The sequence below is a fragment of the Microtus ochrogaster genome, chromosome 1 (genome assembly GCF_000317375.1).
Source record: "Microtus ochrogaster isolate Prairie Vole_2 chromosome 1, MicOch1.0, whole genome shotgun sequence".
Lineage (NCBI taxonomy): Eukaryota > Metazoa > Chordata > Mammalia > Rodentia > Cricetidae > Microtus > Microtus ochrogaster.
In genome coordinates this window covers 100,463,884-100,475,332 of record NC_022009.1, presented here as the reverse complement: position 1 = coordinate 100,475,332, position 11,449 = coordinate 100,463,884, and the positions used below count along the sequence as shown (strand labels likewise).

The 11,449-nt window shown below is 39.0% G+C and overlaps 1 protein-coding gene across 3 annotated transcripts in view; it reads left to right on the top strand.

Annotated features, from left to right (window-relative positions):
- Slc7a11 (solute carrier family 7 member 11) overlaps nt 1-11,449 on the top strand; it is a 73,573-nt gene that overhangs the window by 19,414 nt on the left and 42,710 nt on the right. For all 3 annotated transcript variants that reach the window (XM_026782989.1, XM_026782994.1, XM_005343948.2), the window contains 2 exons: nt 1,341-1,440; nt 8,150-8,194. In XM_026782989.1, coding sequence (XP_026638790.1) covers nt 1,341-1,440; nt 8,150-8,194 — 145 coding nt within the window. The remainder of the gene's footprint in view (nt 1-1,340; nt 1,441-8,149; nt 8,195-11,449) is intronic.

Sequence of the window (11,449 nt, the reverse complement as noted above, 5' to 3'; positions counted from 1 at the left end):
TTAAGTCCCAACAGATGTTCGTTTTTCTTCTTCTGAATCTCACTCAGTGTGTACAATTTTCTTCTATTAAGGCATGGAAATATTTCAGTAAAATGGGTATTTCTGATTTACCCTGTCAAGTTTTCATAAAACTACATTTAGAAGTTGGTTGCTTTGAGAAAAATATCACTCTTCGTATTACACAAACATGTTCATCTTGGCCCCCATACTCACATTCTGTCACTACGAATTCTCGGTCTCATGATGTGAGCATTAGCTGATATTTGACTTACAAGAGAGTGTTGTATATATATTGCCCACCTTCTGCCCTCATGGGCCCCTTTTGTTACTTATTAAAAGTCATTTTTTAAGCAGGATCATTTACTATCTAAATAATACCATTTGCTGTTTTTCTTTGGGGGGACTGGATGCCACAGATACTTTTTGGTACTAATTTTGAATCTGTACTTACTAACCCAAATCTGATTTTTTTAATCTCTTAAACTACCCAAAAGATTAAAAGAAAAAGGTACTTACTGTTCACAAAATAGGGGGAGAAAGTCTCCATGTTGATGCCAAAGTTGGTAAAACTTGTTTTGGGGTTTGGTATAGTTTCTTATTCATTTTTCTAGAAGAAAATGGTGGCTTGGACCAAAACAATATCAATAAGTTATTTCTATAAAGAAAGCCCTTTGGGTAGAATGGCTTATCACAGTTAGGTACACTATGCTGCTGGGTGACATTGGCCACAGACACTCTTATGTGACTGGACGGGGCTGTGCTTCAGAGAACCTTTATATGAATAAGCTTTGTTGGTTTTGATGATGGATTTTGTCTGCAGCCTTCCCTGCTTTAGAAGGCAGGTGTGTCGCATAAACAGACTTTAGGGATAAAGGCCGGAGGCTAAGTGATGTGATGTAGGAGACAGTGCAGGCATTTCTTGATGTCTGCTCACTCAAGATTTCTTCTCCTCCTCTACCACGACACATTGTTATCTTCTAAGAATTTTGCCAAATCCTCAAAACTTCAGTTTAATGGAAGATGCTTTAGTCAACTGTCATGGTTAAAACAGAGGACACTCAAGCAAGGGAAATGGAGTTACCTATTTTAAGTGCCCCATTAAATCCAGTTGGTCACATGCAAAAAAAAAAAACAACCTTAAAAATGGTCTAGATGACAAGTATGTGTTTGAGATTTCTGTTCTACCTTGGGTGCGGTATTAATAGATAGAGTTGGCCATGAACAGAGAGTCAGAACAGGGTAGTTCATCTCCCAACTGTGTATAGGGTTGTAATAAATTATTTACCAATTATATACCAATTCTTTGCAAAGCTCTAAAAATCCTTGTATTCTAATTCCAGGGCACACACAGCACTTTGAAAATGCATTTTCAGGAAGAGATACAAATCTGATGGGGTTGCCCTTGGCTTTTTATTATGGGATGTATGCATATGCTGGTTGGTAAGTTGATATCTCCAGATACTTTATTAAATTATTTCACTTGTCTTTTCTCTTGTTAATCTGTCTGTTATCATAGGGGTGTCAGCTTTGACCCTAGTGACGAGTGATGAAACCATCAGACATTTCCTCCCAACTAGGTTTTCATTATATCATGTGCACAGTGATTATTTAGTCAAAGTTTCAAATAACATGGGATTCTCACAAAGTGAAGACCTAAAAGGTCAGGAAAAATATTTTTTTATGACCAAAGGATATAATGCAATGGTAACAAACTGGAGGGAGAGTGAGGCGTGTTTGTTTAGATTCTCCTTGACTTCTTTGTATAACATTTCCTCTCTCAACCAAGACTCTTAGGATGTATTATGAGACAAGGTGGAGCAGAGAACTGTGCAGCTGCTTTCTGCAGAAAGTCAGGAGCAAGCGAGAGATGTAGTTCTAGGTTTCACGGTTGGTTTTGCGGAGAGAGGTTCTAGTTTCTATGAGCATTTAGGGAACACAGATTCTAGCTTCTGCAGTTTACTCTGGGAGGGAAGAAAGAGAAGCATGAAGGAAAGGTGGGAGGATACGAGAAAGAGATTCTTCTTCAGCAGTCCTTCCAATTTCCTTCAGTGTGGCAAAGCCTTTAACTTACGGTGTCATTTTATGAGACCCCAGACAGTCAAGGTTGCTATTAGATTTAGTTCAGTGGCAAAAAAAACGAACCAACAGATGCTGGGTTTTAGCAGCCAGTATGCATTACTTCTAATTATTCATGAGGATCTCATCGTGAGGATGAGATAGTGCCATGGGAAACTCAGGATTAGTACCTGCCCTGTCAAAATGCTTTGGTGCAAGCGCACCAAGGATATTTATAGACAGCAGTTAATGATTTTTTTTTGTCTATCCTATCACAAGGAAGAAACAATTCATATGTAGAGATGAGATGGTCTCAGAAGATCAAAATGGTTCATATGATAAAGACAGGGAAGGAGAAATCACAATAATGAAGTCAGTTGGTCAAATATGTGGCGTATTCAAGGGCCCAGACACATTTCATTACAATGTTTCCAGTAGCTGAAAACACAAACAGGAAGCAGAGACGCTTGGCAGCATGATGCCATGGATGTGCTTACGTCCTTCACGCCTGTCTGTTGTGTTTCCCCCACCCTGGGGCAGCAGTGTTCTGTTGAGTTCCATGAGTCACAGTGACCAAATATCCAAAAGGAACTTCCTGCGACTAAATTTTATTGACCTTGAAAGCTTTAGTTAAAATGACTATTTCCAAAAACCCCACTAGGTACAACAATATTGTCAAAACACTAGAATCATTGCAGGAAGATTAATTTTCATAGTTTTGGAGTAAATATTTGTAATAGTTCTTTTCTTCCATATTTATAAAACAGGTAGTTAAAGATGTGATAACAGTCTCTGAACCTAAGCATACCAAAAGGAAACTTTGCTATCTCAAAAATTATGTAAATATGTATCTAACATGAATACAATTTTCTCTTCTTTCTGCCTCCTTTTTTATTATCTTTGTTTTTGTATCTTACCTTTTAGGGAATATACAAATGCATTCCAAAATAAATAACATATGTACTCTATTAATCTCAGAAATTGTGAAAATATGGCATTAGAAGCCAATCAGCAGAGTATAGCTACATAGGTTTAGCATAGCTTTGAAGTGAAATGTGTTTGAAGGTTGTTAGGTTATAGCGTAAGAAGATCAGTGTAAACTATTTGTATACCCGAAGAAGATTTTTTGCAGCCATTGTGTGCACGCTTTAGTTTCGAATCCCAGTGGTTTTGAAGTCTTTTCACTTTTGTTCAAAGCACAATGTGGTGCTAAGCAGAGAAAAGAACCGAGTGTGATCACAGTGTTAGAAGCAAAATCAACTCTTCTATGTCTTTTGAGCCTGGTTCAGGGCTCCATGCCCTGGGGCAGCAGCCAAGCCACAGCGAGGGTCCCTGGGAGCCCCAGAGCAAAGTAGGGGAGGGAACAAGAGCTTTCAGCTCCAGCTGGGTGCTGGGAGCCTGTTGTACTCTGTCAAGAATGTGGGATGTGGTGATCTTCACAAGGCAGATTTGATTAATTCTGTTGAATGGAGTTTCTTTTGCCTGTGAGCACAATGCATCTGTTCCCACGGAATATTAAAACATTTTTACCCTCACTCCACCACCACCCGGCACTGAATATTCAGGTCACCTGCTTCATGTACCGCCAATTTTCTCCACTTCTGAGGTTTTTTAGGGGCGGTTGATTTTTCTCTGGAAAAAAAGAGTCTTTTCATCTTGACTTATCTTATTAATATTGTATTTTACTGATGCCAAGTCCAAAGTGCCACTGTTTTCACCTATGATGGGGGTTTACAGGAAATTTGATTTATACTTTGTGCCCCCTGAATAATTCTTGTGCCTTCACCCAAGCTTGAAGAGCCAAGAACCATCAATTGTGTGTGTGTGTGTGTGTGTGTGTGTGCGCGTGTGTGCGTGTGCGTGTGTTCTTGAGGGTTCAGTAACAGTATTGGAAAGTAAGTCTACAATTGTAAATGAGGGGCTATGTGATCCAAGTGGCTTAGCCAGAGGATGACAGAGAACGATTTAGCTTTATAGGTTGTTGTAACGGTTTAATGGTGCTTTGTGAAGAGGGGGAATGATCTGGTTATTAATCTATGGCCCTCAGTCTCAGAAAACAGAAGTGGAAACAGAGTCTGTGGGTTTGGCACTCCAGAGGTACAGATGTTATTTCCATGTAAATGGATCAAAGTGGGGTCTGAAATGGGTCTCAAAGACAGGAGCATTGTAAGAACAATCTTTGCTATCAGAATTTCTACATATTATTTATTTATTTTGGTTTTTCTATACAGGGTTTCTCAGTGTTGCTAGGCTTGGCTGTCCTAGAGCTCACTCTGTAGACCAGGAGGGCCTCAAACTCACAGAGATCTGCTTGCCTCTGCCTCCCTACTGCTGGGATTAAAGGTGTGCACCACTGCTGACCAGTGAATTTCTCCCATCTTTTGACATATGATTGCAAAACTGGTTTGCACACTTATCAATTAGGACTACAAATGGCAACCACTCCCTGCATTGCTGTAGAACAGTATTTGACTAAGGAGGGAGGGAGGGAGGGAAGGAGGGAGAGAGAGACAGAGACAGAGAGACAGAGAGAGACAGAGAGAGAGACAGAGACAGAGAGAGAAACCAAATGTGGAGGCTTTGTAGTGAGACAAAAGCAAAGCAGTTATAGTCAGAAGTTGCAATTCAGGCTGCTACCTATTTGGATGGGCAGCATGCTAGCCCTCTGTTGTCCTGGATACCTTGCTCTAAGAGCAGTCACCTCTAGCTGTTAAGCTGAATAGGAAAAAGATACCACCAACCCTTGGGGACCATGAGCGGAGTAAAGTTTTGGATCTAAGGAGAACAAAACCTATCCAGAATGATAAAAAAATCCCGTCACTGAAACATGATTAGGGGAAAAGAAATCATTAACTCAGTCAGGTCACGGAGTCGGGTCAGAACAACTTTCACATTATTGCCAATGTCCGTATTCAGAGAAATACATCTGCCAGTCTGCCTGTGGCCTTGGGGAAGTCAACCAATTTCATTCCTGTATCTGGGTCCAAAGCTAAGCCCAGCGCGGTGAGATTTTTCTTCTCTCTTTTCACCGTGTGATAGAAAATTGGTTTTCAGTGTCTTTTGTTGCCTTCTTTAATCAGATCCTCAATGGATTTAGTCTCCCCGAAGCACAGGGCACGGTTATTGTATACCTTTGTATCAGATCTCACCTCGAGAATCTGCTTCCTTAAAGACTCATGTACAAGGCTGGGTGCTGCAGTGCAGGGTCAACAGTGTAGTTTGTGCCCAGTCCTAGAAAACCCTGGACAATAGACTTTGTAAGTATTCTTCAGGGCCTTGAGATATAAACCAGGGGAAACGGACTACTGTGGCCCATACTGTGAGCAGACAGATGTCAAGGTATACGTCCCCAGTGAGTGGACCCCTGCACTCGAGTGATCTGCTGTCCTCCTCTTCCCTACATGCTACACCCAACCACTTTCCTTTTCTCTGTTCCCTAGTCATGGAAAAATATTTGAAGTCACATTCTTTTTCACAAATAGTTCCCTTCTTTTCTTAAGGTTATTGTGGGGAAAAAAAACAGTTGATCAACTATTAATAAACAACTGGCTATCTCTGACATGCAAAACCTGGCTCTATTCCTTAATTCTTGTGATTTGTTCAGTTTTGGGTGTTATTTATATATTTGCTTATTGATTTGCATTTGTTTCTCCTACTTCCTGTTGCCTCAGGCTTATAGTGCACTTGTCAAATCTGTCTCAAACAGCACATTCCACAGAACTATCTCTGCTACACTCAATGCAGGAATAGTAGCTCATCCACACTTATAATTCTTCCAGCCAGTTTTGCATTACATGGGGAAAGATGGAGTGTGCACATAGTAAGGATCTCCTTGGCTGTCACTTCCCCTATACTAATAATGTTTCATGCATTCTGCTACACATACACTCTGCTCTTCCTAGAAATTTAACTTTCTAGTTGTTAAAAAGTATCATTAGTTTTACATGTGTGTATATATATCACCTTTTATATCACTCCTATTGCTACCTTCTCTTCAGTCAATGTATTTCTAATACTGGTTTGTTGAAGCTGTCATTAAGTCTGTAGCCATCCTGTTCTTGAACCTCAACTGACTAGTGAATTCAGATAGGATTGTTGCAAGTATGGGACAAAACCCACTTCCCCATCTTTCTAGTACTCTGCGAGGTGCTTTAAGCATGTGGCAGGCGATGGGCTAATATTCTGGGTGTTTTTAGAGAGAAGAGAATTTGACTTTCAGACCTGTAATCCCGTGAGTCATGTGAGAGGCTATTTTAGCATCTAAGTGTTGTTGTGGGAGAGGCTGCTTGTTCGTTCCGGCTGCTCAGCAGCTCAGACCTAAAATAACCACACAGAAACTATATTATTTAAATCACTGCTTGGCCCATTAGCTCTAGGTTCTTATTGACTAACACTTACATATTAATTTAACCCATTTCTATTAATCTGTGTATTGCCACATGGCTTCCACTTAAAGGGTAAAGTTCAGGCATCTGTTTCCTACAGGGCTACATGACATCTCCCTAACTCCTCCTCCTTTCTCCCAGCATCCACTTTAGTTTCCCCCATCTACCTTTATTCTCTGCAGAGGCCCAAGAGAGTTCCTTTATTAACAGATAGTATTCACAGCATACAGAGGGGAATCCCACATCATCTAACGACCGTAGAATGCATGACTTTTATTCTGTAAGAGTTCTCTGAGCTTACAGAAAGCAGATATAGCAAGTTTCTGTTGTTGTTACGTTCAAATGTTCTCATGAGGATTCTTAATTTCCTTCAGTGTTGTTTTGAGGAGGCTTAGGAAGAACTTAGTAGGGCTTAAAGGGCCTACAACAGTCCCTTTTAGTTGGAAAATGAAATCAAGGATGGACGACATTAGCTACATCTGTGTAAGCTGGTAGAAACTCACTGTGAAGAATGTAGAATTTCTCAGGCCCCGGCATTAGGGTTTGAGATCCCATTGACAATGAAAGCAAAACATTTTGTGCCTAAAATGTTTCTTTTCACATGTACTTCCCAGAAAAGTACCATGGACCTGGGAAATGTTCAAAATTCTCTGCTTTTTTTTTTCTTGATGGACAATGTAGTAAGTAACAATGTATCTATATTAACTACCTGAACAGACCGGAGACTGACCTCCCTCTATAGGCTTATGAATCTAGTTATATAGGGCAAACACTGGCAGTGGCTCTAAAGGAAGAAGTATGAATGGAAGGTTTAATCTTCTTATTTTAATTTAGAATTAATTGGCAAATAGTATGTAGTTCTGAGGTACAAAGAAATTAGGTTATGGTTTAGGAATGGAACATGAAATAATTAATCAAAGTAATTAACATTTCAATAACAAAATATAGTTTTTAATTTTCTGTGGTAGAATATTTGCAATTTTCTCTTCTAGAAAATTTGAGGCGTATAATACACTATCATTTCTAGAAATTTTGGTCCCTAACTTGTGTGCTGTGCTCTGTGTAGGAAGTCAATAGCAGTTTCCTACAAGTCTGCTCTGGTATAATTTGGACCCTCTTGTTTCTAACTCTAAATTTAGATTTACAGGAAGCACAGGCCACCTAATCCTTAATTTGTCCCCCCAGGCTTTCTTACACACTTGTATGACTGAATACTATAGCATTCCTCCTTTCCCTGTACGTAATCATTATGGTATACTCCATGCTTCGGGTCAACCTTGGCCTGGAATGGCCTCATAACACTTCAGTAGAGTAAATGATGCACATTCTTGAAGGTTCAGCTTGGGAGGAACTTCCTCCGGAAATGCTTCCTCCTCAACCTCAGTTCATGGCTGGCCCTGCTCTTCTAGCTCTGGTGCCCTTTCCTGACATTGTGTCAGGCTGTTCTGAGCCACCCTGTGAAGCGTGCCATACAGATTACAGCCTTTCCCCTGTTGTCACCATTGTGTCTTACACGTTTTAATGCCTCCCCCATGATTTAGTAGAAAGTGTTCTATAGGAGTAATGACTGGTTTTGTATTTGCATCTTTCTGCATACATTTCTATGTAATTTTCATTATTCTTGGTTTGATTTTTAAAAGTTTAACATGTGAATCTTTGGATTATGGTGGTAAAATGTACTAATAGTTATTTCTTTACTTATAATGCAGGTTTTACCTCAACTTTATTACCGAAGAAGTCGAAAATCCTGAAAAGTAAGTAACTTCATTTACTATAAGATTTTTGTTAGGAATAAAATTTGAGTTTTCTAATTGAGGAGGAAACCCAGTGTGGATTGGTTAATTTCACTGTTGTTGCTGTCATTGTTCTTTTAGATAAACTGACCTAAATTTTCACAATAAATCATCCTCCCACAAATATATATTATATATAAATATTAATATAATAAATACATTATATATGATCATATACAATATTCAATGCTAAATTGCCTAATAATCTGAATTAGGAAAGAATAAAGTCATCTTTTATAAAACCTATTTTATGTAAGCATATACATATAATATAATGTGAACTCTATAAGTATAGTTTGAATTAAAAGAGTTGATTACTTCTATGTGTTCCTTAAAAATATTCATGTAATTAGAGAGAATAACATGATGAATAAAAATTTTGTGAAGTAACTGATAGTATAGGAACGTGTAAAACTGGGAGCTCAGTGATTTCATTTATTTATTTTTTACCTTTTCTTCCTTAAAAAATTGATAGATGATTTGATGTTAATTAAACAGCCTGTCAAAATAGGCTGCAAAATTATTTTCATGATTTGTGAATAATAAACATTGGGATTTGTATAGAAAAAAATCTCTGAATTAAAGAAGGAAAATTTAAAAAAACATAAAGTATAATGAATTTAATTCATCTTGCTTTTATTCAGCATAGGCTATCTACTAATCGTTGTGCTAAGCGCCTTCTTTAGGATGAATGAGGCTTATTGTCAAGCATTTTACTGTGTTCTCCATGAATGGAAGTGTGGAAACAAAAGTGTAACAGCAGAGTGTTAGCTAGCAAAGAGAAAATGAGATATTTTTAGCTTTATTCTAGGACATGTTGCTCATCAAGAGTCTCAAGTAAGTGTCCCCAGGTGGGGGGGGGAGAGAAGGAGAGAGAGAGAGAGGAGACAGACAGACAGCTACAGAGAGAATGAAGGAGAGAGAGAGAGGCGGGGGGGGCACTCTTGAAGGTAAGAAAATATACCATTGTGTAGAACAGGTTGGAATCAGAGAGTTTGCCTAAGGGTTGACCGTTTGAAGTAGGATGAACTATCAGATTATGACCCCAGGTGTCTTGGGAGATGGTTAGCTTGTTGCATTTGGCCAAGTATCAGAGATGTCAGAGTTTAGAACACACAGGCCAACAATGGAAGTTAACATGATGCCTCATAGTATGTGATTCAACTGCTATTTAAACCAATATGTAATTGCAGCATGAAGAAGACCAGTTCATTAAAAATATATGGCCAATTAATAAGACCACTTTCATATTTGTCACTGAAATTAAAAGTAGAGTAAATATTTACCAGGAAGTTCTCACATTTCTTGTAGATGATAAGCAAGCTACCTTGTGACTATAAGCACACGGATTATAGAGATTAATAGGTGGGCCTGTCCTTTCAGTTTTGCGGGTTCATTAGTGTCCAGAGAAAGGACAGCTTGTATTAGAGTTTATGAGCAGTATTTATTGAATTCTGATTATGTGAAATGAAGAACTCGAACTTAGTACGGCACTTAAAGCTAAGACATTTTAAAGAGACTGATTGCTAAATCTAATGTAAGAGAAAATTTATTATGAAAAAGAACAAGTTATGGTTTGTAGACATGTTCTAGATCACAGTATCAGTGTTATGGACACAGTTCATGTTCTAGGTTTAGTTATTTGACAATATAGACAAATGTGTTTGCTAGGGACATGTTGCTATTATATGTGTATGTATGGGTATCTGTCTTTAAGTGCTTCATATTGCTGTTGTGTGTTTCTGATACATAGCCCTGGAGTGGCTCTTGGGTGAAGAAGTCCTTTTCCTCAACTGTATTTCATCTCTCATTTTCAGATACGGATACAGACTTTTAACTGCCATGAAATCTCTCTAGTCTCCTAATATAGCATCTCACTTTAAGGTCTTAATATACGGAATTTCTCAGTACAGGTTAAGAGTCTCCAAAATTTTGGGGTCATAATAATGGGACAAGTTGAAGATCAAAAGCTTTGATTCCTTTTTCTTCTTTTGCACAGGATACCTAGTTAAGTCAGTTCTCAATCAGAGGACTCTGAAAAACTTAGCCAGAATAGTCATTTTCTTTAAATTAAAAAAACAATAAATCCACAAAATTTTCCAACTACACAGTGAAGGTTAATGAAATGTTCTGTATTTATCAGCCAAAGAAACTCAGAGTTTTGATCATTTTCATAGTGTTCAGTTTTAAAATGACTTCGTGTGACCATTTTAACAGTTAGAATAAGTCTTTTCAAACTGCATTTTATTTTTAGCACACCGGGATGATTTGGGAAATATTTAGAGCCAAGTATCAAGAGCAGATGGCACAATTATATGGATGTGGTCCAAAAGAGTACTTTCTGTTATTTGGTAGGTGGACACAGGTTCCAGAATGCCTTTCATTACAAGGGAGAGTAATTACAGTTGCGTCTCCTTTGCAATGTGCCAAGATAAATGTGTTTCCTAATCAGTCACCGGTGCATGTGTCCAGGTGTGCCGAGACATGCAACTTGCTGGCAGCTGGTGCAATGAATCATCAGCCAAGGGTATAGCCCTTTTACTACCTCCTCCGTGTGAGCAATCAGATCTTCCACAAACTAGTGGGGGAAAGGCAGTAACTAAGCTAAGTCAGTGAAAACAAGCAATGCGATTCTAGGGAGGTAACAATGAAGAGTGAAGTTGCATGATGTCACTGACTAGTCTTCTCACGTAATCTCATTTTGAGACATCTCCTAGATGCCTAACATGCCACTGTGAGCTCATTTCTGAGCTCTCCTAGGCATGCCTCATAGAACAGTCCTTAGGTGCTGTAACAAGGGAGAGAACAGCGTGATAATAGTATTTATCCTTACATTTACATTATGTTATGATTCAGAAATGTTCTCCTAGCACTTTTTCTTGTTAACAATACTTCTTTCTTTATAAAGATCAGTGCGGGGGCGTGTGCAGATGAGTGTATGTGTGCCCATGGACACCAGAGGTCCCAACTGAACGTCTTCCCTAACCCCTCGTCTCCTCATTTTTCTGAGACAGAGTCTCTCACTGAACCTGGGGCTCAGGTTGGCTAGCCTGACCAGCTGGTGAGCTTCGGGGGCACATTTGTCTCAGTGACTTGTCATCAGCAGCACCACACCTGAATTCTACACAGATGCTGGGATCTGACTCAGATCCTCAGGCTTGAGTGGCAGGTACTTGACCAACTGAGCCATCTCTCAAACTCCATTAAATTTTATAA